Source organism: Falco punctatus (assembly GCF_963210335.1).
Source record: "Falco punctatus genome assembly, chromosome: 3".
Taxonomy (NCBI): domain Eukaryota; kingdom Metazoa; phylum Chordata; class Aves; order Falconiformes; family Falconidae; genus Falco; species Falco punctatus.
The window spans coordinates 42,457,259-42,480,863 of NC_137582.1; the positions used below are offsets into that span (position 1 = coordinate 42,457,259).

The 23,605-nt window shown below is 37.0% G+C and overlaps 1 protein-coding gene across 5 annotated transcripts in view; it reads right to left on the reverse strand.

Annotated features, from left to right (window-relative positions):
• The window catches only part of LOC308060212 (uncharacterized protein C8orf34 homolog), a 273,979-nt gene that overhangs the window by 215,217 nt on the left and 35,157 nt on the right, over positions 1 to 23,605 (reverse strand). For all 5 annotated transcript variants that reach the window (XM_080378682.1, XM_080378680.1, XM_080378678.1 and 2 more), the window contains exons 4-5: positions 16,014 to 16,142; positions 4,456 to 4,484 (exon numbers count right to left, since the gene is read on the reverse strand). In XM_080378682.1, the coding sequence (XP_080234808.1) occupies positions 4,456 to 4,484; positions 16,014 to 16,142 (158 nt within the window). The remainder of the gene's footprint in view (positions 1 to 4,455; positions 4,485 to 16,013; positions 16,143 to 23,605) is intronic.

Here is a 23,605-nt window from a genome sequence, read left to right on the forward strand (position 1 = left end):
TCCCCCATAAGTAACAGAAAAGATTCACAGTGGCATCAGTGTGCACAGAAATATTTTCAGGACAGGTAGTTATTTAAATCTGCACTAAATGAACCAAGAGGACTATCTTATGGTGCAGTCCAGGTGTCATCTGGATCAGTAGCTACCAACTTGACACACTCAAGCTTCCTTTATGCAGCGACTAGAAGGGAAAGACTGGAGGACTGCTGAACCTTATCTTCACCTTGGGCTGAGACCAGGGAGCACAACATTTGTGCATCCATTTTATTTAAATTAAAAAAAAAATAGTTTAAAAAGCTTAATATTCCTAATTTCAGATATTTATTTTGAGGGAACCTCCATAGTGAGAAATACTTTTGATTGAAAAGAAATTTGTTTACTTTTATGACTTAAGAGTAGTTGTTTTCTCTATTTTATTAATTATAACCTGTGTTCATTGCAGTAACGCTACATATAAGAAGAAAGTATCCCTAGACATGGCATAGAAAATTGTTTTAATACTACCATTAACGGTCAAGCTCACCTTCATTCAAGTCTGAGTCTGGATCTCTAACACTTAGGTGTCTCTCATTATTACTGTTTAAAGTGACTGAAAGACATTGTTGGGGATTCCGAACAAATCTCACAATGTATTTGACAGGTCTCACATTACGAGAAAATATTTCTAGTCTCTGTATATGCAGGTTAAAAAAAAAAACAACCAAAAAAACCCCAAATCAAAAAGCCAGAAGATTACTATACCTTCCCCTACCTCCTCTTAAATTTCTTTAAAATTACAGTATTTTAGTCAGTCTCCAACTGTAGCCAGAGGTAAAGGGTGTGACTCCTTTTTCTGCACAATCTTTTTCAGAAATATTGCTTAAATGGGTACAAGCACATAAACCCATTTTAAAAACATTTCTGTACTGTAGCTTCCTGGGTAAATTTTGCCTTCAATGCATTTTACAATGCAGACATTCTACAGTGCAACATATATTTGCAGTTTATTTTGCAACATACAGACAAGTAGCATATTCTAGACTTTGCAACATTCCAGCAGCAGCATATTCTAGAGAAAGCACATCATCAGTAGCCCCATGGTCAGAGCATTCAGCTGGAACACTGGAGTTTCAGTAGTATGGCTATTCTATGTGTATTTGAACAACTTCCCAGGGAAGTATCCAAGCAGTTAGAAAAACACCCTGAAATTCATAATTAATTCAGGGTTTTTCTCTAGGATTTTTTAATCAGCCTAAGAATATATTGATTTTGCAGAAAGGCTAACATCCTAGCTCAGTTTCTCTGTTTACATGAAGTTTTTTGCAGTACTGAGGATTTTTAGGAAACTACACATTTTCATGCATAGTTTCTGTTCAGTAGTAAGCAGGGTGAGTGAATTCAGAAATTTGTATTACATTACCTCTGCACTTCAGCCTTAAGATCTGTGAGTCACCACACATCCCTTCTCATTTTCTTTCCTTACACGCTGTACTGGCAGCAACAGTTGCTGCTCTTACATAGCTTCCATGGTCTAGAGACGTGGGCTGAATCATCAAGAGCGAACACCAAACTCTGCAAGACTGAACTAAATGAGATTAAAAAGGAGGGAATCTACACAATAAATCTGTTTTAATTGCCTTACTCTTAGGTTTTGGTTTTGTTTTTTCTGTTTGCAATTATAGCAGGAACTCAGAAATTTTATTTGACTGTGTCCAAGTGAAAGCTTCTATTCTGACTGAAAGACTGACCTTGCCTGCCTGTGTTTTCTCTACCTCTGTCTTGGACTGAAGCCCTAAATACTGGCACATAGCTAATAATATAGCAGATAATTGACAAGAATCCATTTAAATGGAACTCCCTTCCACAAAAGCGATTGAAATTCAAAGCAAACTGGTTTTCCAAATTCAAATGCTCAAGTAACTAAGCAACCAACTAATTAACTGAATTACTTGGAGAAGGAGTTATATCAACCAACAATACTAATCGAGTACTCCCCTAACAAAGGGAGCTAGAGGTTACAGCAGCCAGAAAGAAATATGTTTTTAAAAATACTTACCTAATGAGAAACAAAAATAAAGAAACATACACATGCATTCTGTTTTCTCCAGGTTCATAATCTAAACCACAGGTAAAACAGCAGGATTATGGGCTCTGTCCTAATCCCTAAGAATGTTTCATCATCTGTCCTAATCCCTAAGAACGATCATCAGGAAAATAAAGCAAGGAAAAGCATATAGAAGACCTTGTTGTGTTTAGTTTTATGTCTCTCATGACATCTATGTAATGACAATGTTCTAAGGGAATACAATGCCAAGTTTGGGCATGCTATTCTAGGCCCATGACATGCATCTGAAGGGTTAAATGTTAATCCAAACTACAGATCAATGTAGTTTGAAAAACGATTCAGTGCTGTCACAGGCTAAATAAGGAAGCTATAGTGTCATTATGTATTTCTGGGAAAGGAATTACAATGAACTTGACTACATTCATACCTGAAAAATAAACATCACGTAAGAACATGCTCAGGAAAATGGAATAAAATTCTGCCTAACGTTAAACCATTACCATTTAGTCTTTGGCTGCTTTTGGACCAAGCCAAATAATACACTTTGAAACAAGTCACCAGAACGTTTCAGGAACTATCTCATGTAATAGATCATTCCTAGGAGATAGGATTCCACAGAATGGTTCTGGCTATGCTTTCCTAATGCAGAATTAGCCTTTATGTCCATTAAAAGTCCTTAAGGGGCTAATCAAGAAATAGAAATTAATTTTACTAAAGCCCACAGAAATGAAAAATTGTGCTGCTTCTGTAAATATTTCCCGCAAGCCTATTGAGCAATACTGCACAAAGGAAGCAAGTTAATAGCTTTATTGTTTGGGAGTTTTGGGGGTTTTTTTGTTCTACAAATAAATCTTGATTTCAAGAAGATATAATTTACCTGTCCTCATCAGAAAGAGATGCCAAACCAGATGCAGTTTTGTAAAGGTGTCAGGTAATGTATGCTACTGAATATACGTAAGATAACGTCAAGTTTTATTTAAAAAAAAACACATCACCTTCCAATTTGAAATCATAAACAATAAAGTATATGGTAACAAAAAGACAATTAACGCTTTGCTCAGACTGAATCCTGAGGAAATTCACCAATTACGTTCCCCATCTCAATTTTCACACTGAATAAATTAATTTAAAAAACATGGATGTTTTTGAACAATAATCTATCATTGTTTAAAAAAAATTAACACCTTAGTATCTCCTAACAACTATACATAAAAAGTACGTGACAACAGTCTCTAGCCCCAAATGTCTTTTTCCTCCCACAAACAGTATTTCATAGTTTTTTCAGCAAACAAAACCAAATGAAGAGGACTTCTTCCTAAATAGTCGTATAGATAAGGGTTCTAATGGAAGGCCTTTTAATTGTATTTCTCATTACTTCTGAGCAGGGTTAACAAAACAGTAGGAAGGAAGATTTAGATACTGGTATACTCTTAATATGAACAAGACAAAGACAAATGAAGGGAAAAATTATAAGTAAAGGCCATGGTTTTGAACTGGCAGCCCCAAACGCACATGGCTGCATGGTAACAGTGATCAATCTTGTCTACATGGCCTTTCCTGGAGAACCTGGTCGAAGTATTTTATACACATTTGTGTCAGAAAGGTTCATGCCTTCATTTTACTAGGAGAAAGCAAAGATCTGTAAAAACTTGTCTCCTATATGAGTCATTATTCCTGTGTTTTACATACACATTTTGATCTCGTTTCCCTACGAGTAACAGTTTCTGACACCAAGAATACGGCCCAAGGTTCTTGGCGCTAGTAGCGTACTGCTGTTCACTGGTGAGAATAGGGAAGATAAGGGTGGTTTGTTTCCTTTGGAACTCTGAAAAATTAGCTGATTACTCTTTCAACACAGAGTTCATTACAGCCAAACCTAAAATTTGTGTCAACTGTGTAATGTATCAAAAGGGCCAAAATAGAAGAGATCATTGTTTATTGCATTTAGCAAGGAAGTAAAGACAGTTATGTATGTCCTGTGCTTTCCTGATCGAATGTAGGGAGCAAAAAGTTATTCCTAAATATTCTCACAAATCATATCTGTGAATGCAGAATTCATGATTTCATGAATAAAAGGTATTTAAAGCTAAATGTTTCCAAAAGGACACAAAGTAACTCAACAGACTATATTAAGCGAAGACAGAATCAAGATCAAAAGCACTTCCATGGCCTTACAGAGAGTCTCTTCAACGTGGTGAGACTTTTTTTCCCCATAGTTGACCACCCACCCTGGATCAAGCTCTTAATGTGTCAACATATACTGTACTTACCCATATAGGTTTCCATACCCAAACTTCCTCTGAACCCAACAGAAATGTGTATGCCAGGACATGGAGAGGCAGCTCTCATTGCCTGAAACTATCACAATCATTTGTTTTTCTACTGTTCATTAGGCATACAGCAAATCTTACCTTATCATGTTCATCAGAAATAGCAATGCCTGAAAACAAAACAGATTTAAAAAAAAAAAAAGGTTTAGAAACATTCTTTCTATAAATGTAATTTACTACAGTAAGTAAAAGCAAGCTTTAATCTGAAAAGTTTACATACTGTTCTCTGCACACTGCTGTACCATACAACACTTGTATGTTTTTTTCCATTAGTGAAATTGTCTGGAAACTCGATGCTCTTAACTTTCCTCAGCTGTAATATTATCAAAATGAGTTTGCAGAAAACTATGGAAATTAAAACCTTAAAGCTTAAGTATACTTCTACCTGCTTTCTAGAATTAAACCAGCCACATGATACTTACATATGGACACATTATTATGCAAATCTCACCCTGGCCAGCATGCATAACATCATGCTGCAATTACAGGGCAACACAGACATGACTCTTCCCTCTTTCTCCATGGTTCAATATAGAAAAGATTCTACGAAAACAGATGGAATTTAAAGAGAAGAAAATCTCAACGTAAATCTCAAAGTAAAATTTCACAATAGAATGCAGAACTGTTTTTCTAAATCCTCTGAATAAGAACTTATTTGCTGTTGTCCCTTCCGCTGATGTCTGCCTGAAGCTTTCCTATGCTTGCTTCCATTGTTATCATCTAACTCTTCTAATCGCAACTATCCTGTAGCACATTAAATATGCACAACTGGTCTCAGAATTTTCAATGCATCTACACACCTCGGTCATATCACATGGAGAGATCAAGCAATCATACATTTAACGCTATCATGTTAAAAATTCTGATATATTGAAAGCAAAGCATTTCCCAGGTTCCTTCCAGATTTTATAAGAAACATATCCAGGTTAGAACTTCAATTCAGAAACCAAAGACAAGCATCTCCTGGTGGCAAAAATAAAGTGGAAAAGTACCCATGTGTAAGAAGAAAACACACTTTAAAGTTGTTCTGTAATTCAGATCACGTTAACACAACTTCTTCCAAGGAATGCAAGAGATGATATTGCAAAATATGTAGCATCAGCTGAGTGGAGACTTGTTCTTTCTAAAATCACACTGAAGATTGCAGCACTATAAGCTTATTTCCTTGATATTTTTATTTCTTACTATTTGGTATAACATAACTACCTGAATTCTTCAGGGTTTTTTACTGTACTTTCAATCATTAACTCTACATGGCTAATTGTCAGCTTAGATGACTTCCTTATATCAATTTTTGTTTTAAAAATAGTGAAGTGCTAGGAGAACTGCCATTATAATTTTAAGACTTCATCAACACATAAGAAATATGCCAGGATATAACAAAATATGTTCAGTCATTCAAGAATTTTAAAGTAGATTGTACTGAAAAAGATGCATTTTGCCTAACCCTTCTATCCCTTACACCAAATAATCCATTTTAATAACTTTAAACTTGTATTTAGCTCAGACACTAATGTCCATACAATCTAATCAGTAGTTTGCACCAACCTGAATCTTCCAACAGGACTAACATGTTGTGAATTTCTTCAGTGTCCAATGGGCATTTACTGGAGAGAAGATAACTGCACTCTTGAAGGTAGTAAAACCCTAATTTAAGGTTTGAAAACGTGATTTCCATCAACTATCAACCAGCTCTCCATTATGTTGGATGTATTTTGCATAACCAAGGTCAATACATTTTAAACCATAAATGCTCTCAATAAACAAACTATCTTTACTCAGCAATTTCCCATACTGTTAGGACGGTTCGTTTTGATTTGATGCAGGTTTATTTCCTCAAACTGGAGGGTAGGTTCACTTTTCTTCTGCTTTCAGAGACACTCTGCGAATGTGTCTTCAAAACCTGGGAGTGGATGCAAAAGCAATTTTTCCCTGTGCTGACTTACTCATTAAACATATTTATTTTCACGTATGGCAAAAGAAACTAAAAAAGGTAACCCTGCCATTTCCAAAACTCCATTCTAAAAAATGCCAAATGCTTTTACTATTCAACTGCCTATGTTGCTAATCACTGAAAGTACCAAATAACAAATGGGAAAAATTGTACATACAATTTTATGCCTCTCACAAAAAGCTCTCCTCGTTTCTCTAATTAAGTTACACATAAGCACTCTCAATGGAAATAGCTGTGTTTCAGGTTTAGGCAAAACATCCATGGGAGTAGCCAAAATGTCCATCTATGAAAAACTTTTTTACCTAACAATTTAGTCACTTCCTCAAACTGTAGCCTTTTTCATCGTAACACCAGAAAAACTGACATAGCTAGTTTGTTCAACCTCAAATCCAACAGCTTTGTTAGAATATAAGTTACCAGGAATAACTGTTTCTGACTTCCCTCAGCTTAAAGCATTTGAAGCCTGACTCTGCATGACTGCATGATGGCGAACACAAAGAATGGAAGTTTTAGGGCTTCTCTATCACACTCTGCCTCAAGTCACTGAGCAGTGGATAAGAAGGGGACTGCTGAAAAAGTTATCCTGCCTTTGCTGGGGAAGGTCCTCTGATGTCGAAGGGAATTTCCTTCCAAAATAAAGGAGCACACTTTAGTCTTTCTCTCATAGACAACATTTGCTATTGTTTCATATCACACTGCGATTCACAACTCTAAAGTAGTCCTACCATTCTTACTTTTTTGCAATAAGAATGTGCAGTGTTCTGACTAACAAGGTGAGAGGTTTGCTTGCCACCATCAGCTAAGGCTTACAGACAAGGTTTACAGTGGGAATTAGTCATGTCTTTAAAAATCCTCCCTTTTCCAAGTAATTAAGGGTGCTGAATTTTGATCAGGCATCACAAGTACCCAGCCCACTCAGCTGTCTGGTGAATTACACAGATTCAGGGCAATTGTTTCTACTTCTGAGTGTAATGACCCTCTCTGCTCTAAGGGTGCTGGAACAATAAAGTAATGGGTCTGAACATGCTTTCACAGTCCTTCAGAAATGCTCCACAGCCACAACTACTGCCATCTCTAATCAGCAACAAATCTGGAGCGGGGCTGTTGTTGCTAGCACAGCCTCTCTCAACTGAACACTTTCATCCTGTCAATAGCTTGGTTTTTGAAGAGAACTGGAACAACATGGTATTCTCTGATCGCAAGAAAGGTCTGGCACGCTAAGTTTAAATGAAACATGACTACCATACAATAAATATGCAACTCATTAATAATTATCATATTTTAATTACTAATACCATGCCTACATTAGGCAGATTGCCCAAAAGTGTATGTCACTGTATTAGCCATGTACCTTATAGCTTTTTCATACCTAAAATATTAAAAGTTGTTTGTCATGCCTTTTTTTAAAATTAGCATGAATTATTAAAACTATTCTTTACACATCTTACTACTACTGTTCCCAATCTTTTATCCTTATGGCAATCTGCAAAAGCACAATGATAAGAATGAAGAAATAAAGATGATGATCATTACAGCATTATAGCACCTTCCCTTATTTTATTATATGTCCTATATAATTTATTATTATATATCGATATACCATTATAGCACCTTTATAGATGAAAAAGCCACTTCCCAAAATGTATCTGCAATATGTTTTAATGAAATAAAATCCCTTCTTAGTCTAGAATTAATATCTTCCACAGTAAAGTTCTGCTTAGAACATTCTGCTTAATTTCTAGCTTACCAGGAAATGAACTCCCTTTCACAAGAAAAATGAGCATTGTTAATAACAATTCCATGAGTCTTTAAAGTGCCTAGCTCTTTCATATGCAGTTTCTAGCAGAAGAGTTTTATTTGTTGCTGCGGCAACAAATACAACTAATCAAGTACCTAATGCCTCTCCACTCAGTGGTATCATTCCTCTTTGAAGAGTGATTTTTAGACTTAGATGCTCTCAATTCAACAGCATAAAATTAATTTTAAAAACAATAGGCACCACACAAGTCCAGGTCTTTTTTAAAATGGCAAGTCATAAAATCCTTGCCTGCTGAATTATTCCTGATTATTACTGATTACAGTACCTTAAAAAATTGCAGTATCTTCATATGCTATACACACCCAAAATTACAGAACAGGTGTTCTGGTAAGAATGAAAGTTGTGGAACTTCAGAAACATCTACTATTTTTGCTTTTATGTGTGGTCCTTGCTTACTTATAGTAAGAGAAAATACAAAACAAAGATTCGTTGAGATTTTTTTAAGACTTACATTTTTCTAAACAACTTTAACGCGTACCGTCGTAAGAAAATACTATTTCAATGTATGCCAGACTGCCATTATTCAGCTCAATGGGAGCAAATAGCTTATGCATTTTCCTAAACATCCAGAAGATGGCCACAGAACCCCCAACAGTCAGTTTTGTTACTTGCCAAACAAAGCCTTCTGGATTTGACATACAGGTTTTGACATACTAAGACAAACCCAATGCACCTGTAACTAACTTGACAAAATTAATACTCAGGATCAGACTGTGTCAGGGAACTTGTGGATGGCTGGACCGTCAACCTCAGTACATCACAGGTTCTGTAACAACCTCCAGGACAGAAACAGCCGTATCATTCTACCATCATTAATACCGCAGCTTTGAGCATGAACACAGGAGCATGGCATCATGTATTAACTGCCAGCAGTTACCTGTCCCAATGCACTCTCCTATCCATTGTAAATCAGGAGAAGCGTGTGTTCCCACACTGGTGGGAGAGGCTATCTCAGATGTACTTGCATTTTCCATGGCAAAACCTACACTGCTGGCAGCGTAGTAACTACTAGCCCCTGTGTCTGTTTGCACCATTAAACACAAGGTAAACTGAAATTATTTATTTCACACCATCCTTGGATTATAAAGGACATAAAGTGTTGCTCTGGTTGCACCAAACAATTTCCCCCAGAAAATATGTATACAAGAACCAAACCAGCTCAATCATTTCTATATAGGAACTTCATTATTAATAGATTTGCCATTGACTGTCATGATAGACATTCTTGTATTTCCTTTACTTACACTGAGTCATATTACAACTTCCAAAATTAGACATGTTTCCTCCAGTAGAAATTGAGAGATTTTCTGTGAAGGCATACTGAATTGAAATCTCAAGAGTTCTTGCCAATGAGAAGCATATGCCCTTACATTATTAAACAACTACATACCATGTTTCTGTGGTGGTATCCATCTTGAATATTCCACCCAACATCTAGCCATAGAAGAACAAGGGAAACAGCATCATAAGGCACTACACATACTACAAGATACTGGAACACCATACATCAGTAAAGTCAATATCTAGGAAACAGAGATTTAATCTCTCCTCCCCATGGTGGCTTCAAAAAAAGAAAGAAAATAATTAGTCCCCAAATAATCTGTTCTTTAGACTTTGCAGCATTTCTATATCCAAATTTCTGAGTTGCTCCAATAAACAATGCAGATTTCAGGATTAGGTTTGGTGAGTAATGAGTTAGGCAAAGAGAGAGAAACTAGATGCAAATCACCCACCAAATATTACGTCCCAGAAACTCCCCTAGGCCAAGGTAATTTCAGAAGACGATTACCAACAGACCTCTTGATTTTAGGGAAAGGTGTACACTGCAGTAGATTGGTTAAGGTGTGTAGTCCACAACAGCCAGTAGCCAACCCTTCTACTACCCTCTGAACGGCAACTCACTACTTCCAAGACCTAGAAAGTACCATATCTGAGATGACAGTTGCACAAACCCCAGCTCTGCAATAGCATTAGGGAAACTTTTAACAAGCCAAATGCTATTCCAGAAAAGGACACTTTAACTCAAAAAGAGACTCTAGCCCTGAAACTTAAGAGTAGGCTAGATCAGAACAGTGAATACTTTCTCAAAGGTCATTAATATTTTAACATCTGTACGAAAAAGACACCTATAACTGAAGTAACAGTGATCTCCCAGCCATATAAGCGCCACTTTATAATTGAATAGCATTAATTATGTTCACATTCTTCCCATTTCAATCTCAGAAAATATCGTTATTTTGTATTATTACTCATACATCACACTAAAAGCAAATAGATTTTATGAGCAAAGGCAGTATCGGGTAACAGCTGCAGTACTGAGATAAAATTATCTTTCTTAAAGGTTTGATTGAGCTTATCTAAAAATGTCGAACTCAAAATAAATCACAAACATTGATCTCACATAAGAATAACACAATTTTAAAGTTCAGCCTGGAGAAGAAAGGAAAAATCCTCTACAGAATACTGATGAATAGCTTTGTGGTTCGATTAGCAGAACTCATTTAGGGCTAGATGCTCAACTGATCATGGATAAGTCATTTTACAGAGTAAAGTCTATTTCAGATCAACAACTGTGTATGACTGAAAAAAATACTAAACTATTACATCTTAAAACAAAGTGCTCCACGAGGTGATTGCTAAAAGTCTAGTGTCATGCAGGTGTGCATTCACAGTTCTACAATCATCATCAGAAATGCCTGGTTTCAATGGGAAAATTCAGAGGTCTCTGATAATTGCTAGTGGCATTCTATTCAAGTACATCTTCCATAACCACAATGTAATTCATTAATACTTTCCTATACTGTAGAAGCTTCTAAATGAAACCCCTTTCTCATGTGTTTCAGAGACTGCTAAATGCATTGAAGTAGTTATTTATGTATATATTAAAATTCTCACATCCCACATACTCACAGGTTCATCCATAAAACCAAGGACATGATTTTAGCGGTTTGTTGACATATTCTTCTCTTTTTTTCCAACTAGTTCTACCCTTATTGTTATGAGACTTTTACTCTTATCTTCTTCCCCGTAAAAGATTAACAGAACACAGGCTTTTTATGTTTCACTATTTTATCTTTTTCTTGAAGGGGTAAGACCATGCTTGTCTTAAGCTATGCATAAACATCTTCAACTGATTCTAAGACTATGAGAAATAACCATTTGAGTTATTTTGAAGGGACTCAGATCTTTCATTCTTGGAGATATCCAAGAAGAATGGATATGATCCTGGACAACTGGCTCTAGGTGGCCTTGCTTGAGCAGGGGGGTTGGACCAGATGACCTCCAGAGGCCCCTTCCAGTCTCAGCCATTCTGTGATTCTTTATGTTTTGCAGCAATACTAGATTGCAGATGGCTTTCTTATTTACTGATTATGTATTTACTGATTACTCGCCTTTCAAATTAAGAAACAAGAGAGTACTTTTTTTCCTACTGGTTATAGCCAGATACTACCTTTTCTGGGAATCCCTCCAACTGACTTGGATTGGTTAGCAAATAGCTTTGCTTAATGTTAACTTCCATTTACTACCATTTTTCTGACCATCGAATACCAATTTAATTCAAAGCATGAATACATTTGTTTCTTCCCCTCTGATCCGCAGTATACACATGGCCCTAACAAGGATTCAAACATTACTAACAAAATGGTTATCTCTGATGGAAGGCTATGCATAATAATGAAAAAGTACCCATCTCACAGTAGAACACATTAAGTGTCATCAAACGCCGTTACTATGTGTAAAGTGAAACCTCGAATATGCACACATTTCCGATATGCACTCTAAGCCTTAACTGTTCACATAAAAGATGTAAAGCTGTTCACAAAACAGGCAGGCTTCACACCAACTTTGCAACAAGCTCTTGCTGATACAGTGCTCACTTTTTCCACTCAAAACACTTATAATTCACTGTTTTCCATCTCTTGTTATCTATTTTTCCAGCCTCAGAAGATGGGGGGTGAGATCCTTAGCTATACAGGAGATTTTAACTCTCTTTAAAAGGCCAGAAGGGAAAATAGATGAGCATACATCTGAAACAGCATGGAACTTTTCCTATTTATGATCAGCTGAGCAAGAAGGACGACAGCAATAAAGATGAGTGACCTTGCAATCGAAGAAAACAAATCATGCACAAAGGAAATGCAGTAGACTCCTGTATGTTGCTTCATAAACCAAAATCTCCCCTAAATAGTTGATCTGCTACTTTAAAATCCACTTCAATGACACACAGCTGATTGGAGAAGCAAATGAAATCGAGCTTTCCCATGTGGGTAGGCCTCCAGACAATGCTATAAATCACCAAGCTCCAATGCACTTAGACCATAATTATGGCAGTATTCTTCTCCAGCCTCTCAAAGCTCTTAAGATACTTTTAACACTGAGTATGAAGTCACTTCTGGTTTCTCAGATCTACTGCAGCACAGAATTACTCACACATTGTCTTGATGGGGCTTGGGAGGCAGGCTCCAAATATAAGGAAGTTCAGTTTTAATCATGAGGAGGACTGAACGTAGGAGAGACACAGATATCCACACGCCTGAGCCTCACCTTCCAAAGTTTTCGTGCAGTTCTAATTTCACTTGAAGGGCACAGGTTTGATACCTGGACTGCATAATGAATGAAGCAATAGAAATGAGAGTTAATTCACAGACTGCGCCAGCTGCATAGCAGGCAATGAAGTACTGGAAACTCACTACAAGATCCAAAGCTTATCTTTAAAAATGTAAATTAATTCTAGGACTTGATGGAAAATTCATTGAACTCCAAATATCTGGCTCTATGCGGCACTCTCCCCTATTAAAATACTGAAGAATGAAATTAGAGGATGCTGAAAATAGCCATTGACAGCACATTGTGATCATTTGCATACTGACTGTTGAGCCCAGTCCTTGTCCCATATTGCTTCAAAACAAGATTAGTATTAAAGGTAGCATTAGACTAATACATTTTACGGATGTGCTTGAACCAAAAGCACTGCACAAAACAAGCACTAATACTGGAGAAAGTAGCTACAAGACCTTGTTATGGCTTTTGTAAAGTTGGCCACACGGGATGCTTGTTTGGGTAGAGCACAGAATTTCACCTGTCTTATAGCTTTAAAGCTCTAGACACGTCTATTGATTGAAACCCTCTACGATATTTTCTATGTGCAATCTGTATTCTCCCTTTGGAGAACAATAAAACCACATTTCCTTTCAGAATTTTACCTTTTCTGATTCTCCAAACTTTTCACGTTTCTTCATTTTGAATGTTTATTATCATCCTAACACATAAGAAATCACAACACAAAACTGATTTATTTCCTGAAAAGATGTAAAAATCAGGAGTACAAAAACTGGAAACAAGGACACACAACTTAGCATTGATCCGATGCAAGAGTTTAAATGATAGAACCAAAAAGGCTAAAGTGCAAAATGAGTAAAAACTATCAAAGAACAAAAAAAGCCACAAGAAAAGATACTATAAATACACTAGGAAAGGAGGACAAAGTAAAATACAAAACTATTACACCAAAGAGAAGGAAAGCAAATAACAGATGATACAAAGAAATCCCAGTATTCAGTACTTTCACTGCTTCAGTCTTTACAAAAAAATTTAATTGTAGCCAGATGCTTAACGCTAGTGATTTTAAGAGGAAAAACTGCAAGCCAGATGATGGAACGCTGAAAGGTATTCTGATGATTTAGAAACATCCAAGTTGGCAGAATCTTGTGAAATTTACTGTGGAGCACTTCACTAACTAGGTGAAGAAACCTATAATCTGTTAGCAACTGTCTTTCAGGAATGGAGAGGACAGAAAAGGGCAAATACTATACCTTTCCTCAGAAAGGAAAAAGGGAAGATGTGAACCACCAACCAGAAAGTCTGAATCTGACAGCAGCAAGAATATTTGATGAAATTTTTAAATAAACAATTTATCAACATCGAATGGATAGGAAAGGTGATAAGAACCAGCTGACATGAATTTATCAAGAATGAATCGCATCAAATAAGCCTAATTGCTTTCTCAACTGGGAAACTTGCCTAGTGGATAAGAGGAGGAAGTAGATGCAAAATACTTCAGCTATAGTAAGACATTGTTTACTGTCCTAGATGATACTCCAGTAAACAAATTAGGAAATTACATTCTAGGTGAAATCACTGCAAGGTAGAGAAACATCTGGTGGGAAAAAATGCACTTACTGAGTAGTTTTCAAGGGCTGGTTGTCAGATCTGAAATGGAATCATGAAGAGGTCTGACAATATTTCCGTTAAAGATCTGGATGAAGAAATAGAGAGCACATTCATGAAAATGGACTTAGGATCAGGCTGCAAGGGATTTAAATTACTGTGGGGGATAGGATTAAAATTCCATATTATCTTGATAAATCATCAGAAAACAAGTACTAAAAAGAAATAGTGAAGAATGTTTCATTTGTGAAATAACTATAAAAACCTGACTCCAACAACAATGACCAGGTACCTTCACCTCCAGTCCAAGTGTAGGACCCAGAAGAGCTGCAGTGTTCTGCACTCCAGGTAGAAAACTCTGTGGCAAAGAGCTACAGAATGCTGCAAACTGTTATTTTATGTATAAGGAAGCCAGAACTCAATGGAACCTACACAATATTGACAAAGAAAGACAAAGATGTAGGATTAAAGAGTAGATTCAGTCCTTATTATTGAACTCTCACATCTTATTGGTCTGCATCTCCAGACAGTGAATAAATAAGCCCTTCTGAAATTGAAAAAAAATAGTTTCCATATCTGTGTTAAGCTTGGTTACAAGTCTCTAAAGCAGAAAAGCTTGAAAATTACACTCCTACCCATCACAGTAACCCAGTCAGGCAATAGTGGGGCTGCAAATCAGACACCCTGATTGAAGTTGGTTTAGCTCCTTAGAGGCAGATAGACCAATTTACTAGAAATGCATTTAAAAAGAACCCTGTAACTGTACTACTATAATTAATATAAATATGAAAATTGCTCAAAATATAATTGTTATGATCAACATTTGGGAGAGAGGGAATTTGGGCAAAATAGTTTTGGGTATTTGATGCAATTTGGAAAAATGCTAAATCTCAATTCTCTACAAAACAGATCTTCCATTCTTCATTCATGTCTATTTCTGACCTCATCATTTACAATTTCTGCAGTGAATCAAGAAAGCGCCATGGATAAAATTGAATGAGAGGAGAAAGAAAATATTTCTCATTTAAATATCTCCCAGACCACACCATATTAGTTTTCATGTACCATGGCAGAGTACTTTTCATACTTTGATAATTTAGTAGCATTTGCTCCCACCAATGTACACCAGCATGCTATTTTTAAACACTGCTCGTGTTTGACTGTGTCTTTTAAGGGATAACACTTCTGTTTTGTTATGAAATAATCAGCTACCATGTTTTTGAGTATTTATTTGAGATGCCTTAAAAAAAAAATTTAAACTGCTTTTGAAAACTGGAATAAATTAACTGGGGTCAAGGATACAGAATACCAAATTGTTTTTCAATGACAGGTCTGATCTACATCACTGAGGTTACGTTTTCATGAAGGTGAATCCAATCGAACTGCTACCACCCAAAGGAGCAGTTTCACTGCTGCATGTTCCCACCATTTTCATTAAACCAGCCTCTTGTGTCGACGTCTTTATGAGCTAATTCAGCTCACTAAACTGGCAGAAAACCAATGTAACAAAAAAAGAGGTGCAAAGGAAGTAGTTTCTGTCAGCGGGAGAGCTGCTAAATTATCTCATCAACTGGAATGTAACTGCTGCTGTCAATGAACTTGGTCCTAATTGAATAGAAGACCACCTTGTTGATATATACTTCAAATTACAGTTCAGGCTGCATGGTTACATTAAAAAACTAAAATCAATCAACTTACTGCGAGACAGATTCTCAAGGGCTTTTCCAAGTTTTTTGCTCTCTTGAAGAATATGATTTAGTTCATCAAAATCATGGTTCTCCGGTTTTGTCCTCCAATCCCATTTAGGATGTTCTATTGACCTTGGCACTAAATATACACAGATATATAGATGAAGTTTAGATTTGGTCATTCAGGCTTCTACAGCAGAAAAAAAGCTGCACAGTGACTTTACAAGCTCAAGTACCTTGAGTGGAAATTACTTAACTATTCTGTTTTAACAGCTGGAAATACTTTCTTTCATCAATGTGAAGTAAAAATGAGAACAGCTATGAACAAATGCATACTTGGGATGATTCTTGCAACAGAATTAATTGGCAAAAGGAATTATTAACATTAACAATTTAAATATTAAAAATAATGCAATAATGAAAAATGTAATAAAAATACTGCATATGAAGTTACTTAATTTGTATCAAAATATAATTGTGTGTCCTAGGGGCCAGTAAGGAAAAATGTCAAAATGAAAATGAGTAACTGGTACTTTTGGCTTTTTTTCTAAAAAAGAAGTATTAAAACAACATGTATATATGGTTTTTTTTAAAAAAATCATAAAATGTATATTACACAGTTCATAAAAACAGTGAAACAAAATATGTCCCACCCTATCATCTTTATTCTGACACTTAAACAAACTATCTTCGGCAAGCATACTCCTGAGCTTACAGTCATTACCTATTACCAAAACCTTTGGTTTAATTTTATATTAACAGTTTTCTTAACTGCTGAGCTAATTTTACCTACAACGGCAGGGAAGAACAGAAGGAATTTCTGAGATATGTAGGATCCCACAATGCACAGACCTGCATTAACCAACTTGAACATTTTGTAGAAATGAAAACAAAATGATGCTGTCTCTGGAACTGCAGTTTAACATGTTCTTTTTGCCATTGTTCTGAGGTAAGTGATCTGCTGCCTTCCACACCAAATACAATCGTTGGGTTGACTCCGAACACAGCATTACTGTGCTGTTGTGAGTACAACGATGCCTACTCCACATTCCCAATAGAAAGAACCAGTTGCATTTTTCAATGGTTGCTAACTACTCACTTAAAAATAACTTCAAAAACAAACCCTATAACATCCAATATATCCTGGCCAGCTTTGAAATTTGTATTTACTATTTTGACAGCTGTCAACTAATTTATGCTTAAAAACTTCATTTCCATTACATGCTAAGAAAGAAGCTTGCAGACTCCTACAGATCATGCAAAAAAAAGTAGTATCTTATGATCATTTGGAACCTCAGAGTGCATTTATGATGGTATGGGGAAATTATGCTCTGACTTCAATTTCTGGTAGCTATTACAAAATGTGTTAAATAACTGTTGCTATTGAAATTTCCCTTATTGCTCACTGCCTTCTGTGTGAATATAGACTCTCCTCCATTTTGGATCAACTCCAAAAGGGAAAGCTGAAGTCAATAGCCATCTCTTCCAGATAAAGAAATTGGAGAATGGTATGTTTAAGTCAATATGTCACAGAGAACATGATTCCATCTCCTGTAGACATAAACCAAGCCATCTTCAAACTAGACATCTACACAGCCTAACAACACAGAGTATATTCTGATCTGTAACACTCACCCAGGAACATGGGTAACTATTAGGGAAGTTAATACGTTAGACTTCAATTACACATTCTTGAAGACAGAAGACAAAGGAGACATTGAAAAAGACCTACAGAGATCAGAGTAGGAGGAAAGAGACACTGGAAGCCTCAGTAAGGAGAAGGGAAGAGAGGGGCAAGCTGGTGTGTCAAGAGTCCAGTTCTGCTTTGTGTTCAAAAGACAAGTCATGTATTTCCTTCTGAGGACAATGGAAATAACAAGCTGTGGTGATTCCTAGCAAATACATACAGGCCTTAAGGTGTTAGGGTATGTCTAGCCTCTACTCAAATGGCAGCTTTTAATTTTTGTTGATACTTTCAAATGGCAATCATTTAATTTCCAATTCCCCACTTTAGGAACCACTATGTTCATTAGAAGTTATCTAAATTTTTGTGTGACCAAGTATTGCCTCCATTCATAGACCCCAGCATAATTAACTTAACATTATATAGCACAACTTCAGTATTTGTCATCCTTTTTCTTATTTACAGAAAAAAAAAAGTTCCACCTAGTATTTTTTCCTCAACTTTTACTAACTGTAAATACAAATCGTTAGTAAACTAGAAAAGAAATTCTGCAATGAGGTCTCTCTATTATTGCTCACCTTTGTTTTATATTGAGATCACATGCTCCTTTACTGCCTGCTTTTTCAGCCATCTCATCTTCTCCCTTCAGTGTACCAACACCATACTGTGCAGCATCGCTCTGGCTATTAGCAGTTTGACAGACTTTTCTTTCCAGATACTGAACTTACCACACCACAGAAAACTCACAGTACCATCAAAATACAAACAGGCAATAATTTAATATAGTAAAGCCATGTACAAAGGTGACCAAACCTAAGAGCTTCCAGATTGCAGAAATTTCCCACATTGGAATTAGATACCATGTCAATTTGAAACTAACCACAATTTTCAAAACACCAAAGGACAGATTTTTTGAGAAAGCATACAATCTTGAAATAAAATTTGTTATGGGACAGAAGCTGAATGAATGAATACAAGTTCTACGCAACAGCTGTGGAGCTTCCAGGATCAGCAACTGCTGAGTATATGGACCAACCTGCATCAGGAAAATCTATGTATCAAGGCTCTATCCTTGGAAAGAAGAGAAATTTTCTCAAGAGACAACGGTCTGGTCCCTAGTTTCAGAGAAATGTCCCACAAACACAAGAGGCTTGGACTGCATCTCACTAGAGGGATGGTAGGAAACCAGTCAAAAATAGGTGGAAATTCGCTCTGCATGCTGGTGTATTACAGTCTGTGTTTCAGTGAACCATTTTGTATTTCAGTGAAAAAGTATTAATACAGGCATACTGTCATGGAACATTTCTGTGTCGCGATAGATTTTGTTTCAACAATGGGTTTGGCTCATTCTGTTGAATGAAAACTGAGGACAAAGTTAAACAGAACTGACTGAAATTGTTATTACTTCTAGAGAGGACATTGTTTTTACTGACCTACTCTTCCAACTAATGAACAGATACTAAAAGTCAAATCTACTTCATTACATCACGTGGCATGTGTCTGTCCTTTCAAAGTTCATTTTCTGCTTGCTTACACATGTTTTTAAAATAGAAACTTGTATCCTCCCAACTATAGGATCAACAAGCACTGGGCACTTTCAAATGGATGGCTTTGTGTGAAGCATGCAGAAATATATAAGGAACATATGACCCTTTCTTGAGATCTTTTGAAATACATGCCATTATTCTGTATGTATGAGCTCCATCATGTATCATTTCCATGCATGTATCACTACACACTTAGTAAAATCCTTTCATAATATTCTGACTTTCCTCTTTATTACACTCACTCATTCCTCAAAATCATCGTACCAGTAATCTTAAATCCCGCATCACATTACCTGCCTCAACCTCATCTCTGTTATTTGAGACATTTATACACCACTTTCTCTTCAAATTATGTGCCTACAGTTCAGAAGATTTATTACATCTACATCATAGCATTTGTATAGAAATATTTAGTTTTTCCTTTTATAGAGCAGAGATTTCCCCATCTCATCTTAGAAGACTGTAAAGACATACTTTCCAGTATTTGTGATTTTCTGGCAGCATGTCCCCCCAACAAATGCACATCAGATTCATTTGCAGATGTGTTATGAATTCTGTCACAAATCAGCAGACCTTTATTTCCAACTGGATGATGGTACAAGATCAGTATTGTTTTTATCTACATATACATGTCTTTTCAAGACATGATTTGCAGACAGTCAGACCAGTTGCTCAATAAATCCTACATATTTCATTAATACATTGTATGACCATCTTACATCTCAAAGAACAAAAATGCCTGTTGTTATTGAGCACAAAATTACTCATGTACTTAAACCTTGCAATAGCATTCAGATTAGAGTTCTTTGATAGTACAGCCAAACTGGTTTATGCAGTACCCAGACATTAAAAGGCTAAGAGAATGATGGCCTACAGTCCTAGACTGACCAAGGGCCATCAGAAGTAGATAACATTGTAATTTTAAGTGGGATATGGTGAGAATGGTGAACTGAAGCAGAGTGGAAGGATGATCTGTGATCTGATTTAATATGGAGATGGTGAAGAGGTCAACTTACTTGGCTTAAAAGGAGATGACTGGGTCTGTTTCACAAACTATTTAGAAACTTTGAAACTTGCTTTTCTTCAAATACAGAATGTGATCATTTAAAATATTCATTAAATATATTTATATATATACACACAAACACACATACGCACACACACACACTAGGAGCCCCAACTCCAATTCTCTTCCTTGCCAGACAACAGCAGCAGCTTCTGCTTAATTCTGGTTTTGCACACATCAAACAAGTGGTCAGAACATTTAGATACCAGGGTTTCTTGTTTTTGTGTTTGTTTCAGGTGCAACTGAGATTGTAACAGGCAGGAGGAGGGACTGGAAAAATCTTTCCAGTAAAAAAGTTGAATGCCTAAGGAAGAGAAATCTGTGCAGGAATAGCATGCAGTGAACATCAGCTCTGCTGAAGGAAAAAAGTATTTCCTAATTCAATAAATCAATTCTCCCGATGTTTCCAAAGATTCCCATCAAATTACAATTCTCAGTTCTGAATAAACTTACAAGTTCAGGGTCATTTGAACAAGACAGTCGTAAGACAAAAGCTCTGCAACAGAACATATTACAGCTGATGGACTCTATTAAATTTTGGGTTTGTTTTGGCAGTTTTGGGGGGCTTTTTAGGTTGTTAGGTTTGTTTGTTTTAAACACAAATCTGAGAGTAAATCTTTAGGCCTCAGCAGGCCTAAAACATTTTGTTTCTCAGGTGAGTCCTTACTACCTCTTTGGAGAGGCTTTAGAAAAAATGTACAGTGACACCCGAAGATGTTTTGACATACAAGCTGAAGGCACAAAAAAAATGGAATACACTGTGCACATATGGACAGAATAATAAATGGCTTCTGAACATGTTTGCTTTCTGCTGATCCAAGTAGTTGAAGGGACATACAGTACTCATTGATTTTGGCATAAACCCAGCAAAAAAAAAAGGTCAAAAAAAAGTCATTACTGATTTGGTTGTTGGCAGAAAATAAGAGAAGCAAGATATGGCAAAAAGGCGTATGACTGAAATCAGCCTCTGTGATAGCAATTAAAAATATAGTTCAAATACACAAAGTATTTTGAAAAAGTTGCAGAGATAAGTATTTTCAGGGATGAGTAAGTCATGAAAATAATAGCAGAAATCAAGGTTTAAAACAGTATTAAGGACAACAAAATAGGAAAGGGTGTGAACAGGAAAGCATGGAATCAGGGGATAATTAGGATGGAAAGGACCTCTGAAAGTCTTCTAGTCCAACCTGCTGCTCAAAACTGGTCCAATGAGGGCAGGCTGCTCAGACTATCCAATTGAGTTTTGAGTTACCTCCCAGGATGGAGATTCCGCAGCCTTCCTGGAAAACATGTTCTAGTGTTTGACCACCCTTGCAGTACAATTTTTGTTACCTCTTGTCCTTTCACTACACACCTTCCAGAAGAATCTGGCTATGTCTTCTCTACCACCCTCCAGTGTAACAGTTGATGGCAACAGAGAAATCTCCCCTTAGCTTTCATTCCTTCAGGATAAACAAACCAATATCCTTCAGCTTTTCCCTGCCCATCATGTGCTCCAGCCCTTCCATCATCTTGGTGGACCTCCACTGAACCTGCTCGGTACACCATAGCCTATCAGGACATACTCCAGATGTCATCTCAAAAGTGCAAAATACATACTGCTGCCTATACTCTTGCCGATGCAGCCTAGCACGCAGCTCACCTTCAGCACTGCAAAACACACAGCCACAGCTGGTTCATATTCAAGTTCTTGTCCATTAGCACCCCAGGTCTTTTTGCAAAGCTATTTTCTAGCCATTTACACCCCAGTTCATACTATTGCTCAGAATTATTCCATCCAAGATGTAGGATTTTGCATTTGCCTGTGTTGAAGGTCATGAGGTTCCTCTCAGCCCATTCCTCAAGCCTGTTGTGGTCCCTCTGAACAGCAACCCTGCTACCCAGCATACCAACCACTTCCCACAATTTGGTCTCAGCTGCAAACCTAAAATAACATTCTACCTCATAATCCAGGACATTAAGAAAGACTTTTTAAATGGCGTTGGTCTCAGTACCAGTCCCAGAAAAATGCTGCTTGCTGCTAGTGATCGGCTTTCCAACTGAACTTTGCATGCCCAGTCACAATCCCTTGAATCCAACAGTCAAGCCAACTTCCCACACTCTTGTTGTCCACTTACCCGGTCCATATGTCACCGAGTTATAAGGATACTATGGGAGACTGACAAACGTTTTGCTAAAGTCAAGGTATTCAATGTCCACTGCTCTTTCTTTGATTTCAAGGCCAGTTATTTCATCTAAGGGGACAATCAGGTTGATTTAATCAGGCACATATGATCTCATAAATCCATGCTTGCTGTTCCCAATCACATTTTCCTCCTTCCTGCGGCTGGGATCACCTTCCAGGAACATTTGCTGAATAATCTTCCCAGAGAGTGAGGTTAGGCTGATCAGCTTGCAGTCCCCAAAGTCTTCTTGCCCTTCCTCAAAATCAATGTGATGTTTGCCTTTTTCTAGTCATCAGGAACCTCCCACTATCATCATGACCTTTCAGTGATGATAGAGTGACCTTGCAATGACATTAGTCTCCTCTCTCAGAATGAATCCCATGTAGTGGCATGTATTTATGTACATCCAATTGCCTTAAGCACACTCTAAGACTATCTTCTTCTGTTGTGGGTAATGGATAGCTTGAGAGTAAGCCTTTCCAACTGAAAAGCATTATTAGATGCCCTTCAGTCCACAAGGACAGATCCTTGAGTCCAGTCTTATTATGGATGTATAAATTACTTCCTCGCTCGACACGTGACCTGGAAGTTTAGAGTGCCCAGCCTCCTCTTTGTCCCTCTCCTGGGACCACCTAAGGACCAGCAAGCATGAAACTTGGTGTAGGCACACAAATTAAGGGAGTGAAAAGATGTCACTCCACTACCTGGGATAAAGACTGAGAACTCTGGGTCTTTAAGAGATGGCATGGAAGTTACTTGATGCATATGACAGAGTCTGAAATGCAAGGGAGAATAACACAGCATGGTGACAGGAACAGCTCACAACACCCTTGGCCCATTGCTGTGCAACATTAAGACCTACTGAGGCCACTGGGAGATTTGACTACACTGAAGTCTGAACTACCCCATCTCGCTTTTAGAGGAAAAACAGCAAGCCTTCCATTGCAGCATACTACATCTCTGTTCTCATCTGGTCCACCTAATCACACTCCAAGTTATTAAAGACTTGCCTTTACAAAAATTTCAAAAAGCTGCAACAGTAAACAGAAGAATTTGCAAATCATTTTGGAGAAAAAATCTTGTATACACACTTGTGTGTCTGTGTGTACCTATACATACGTATGTATGTATATTGTAGAT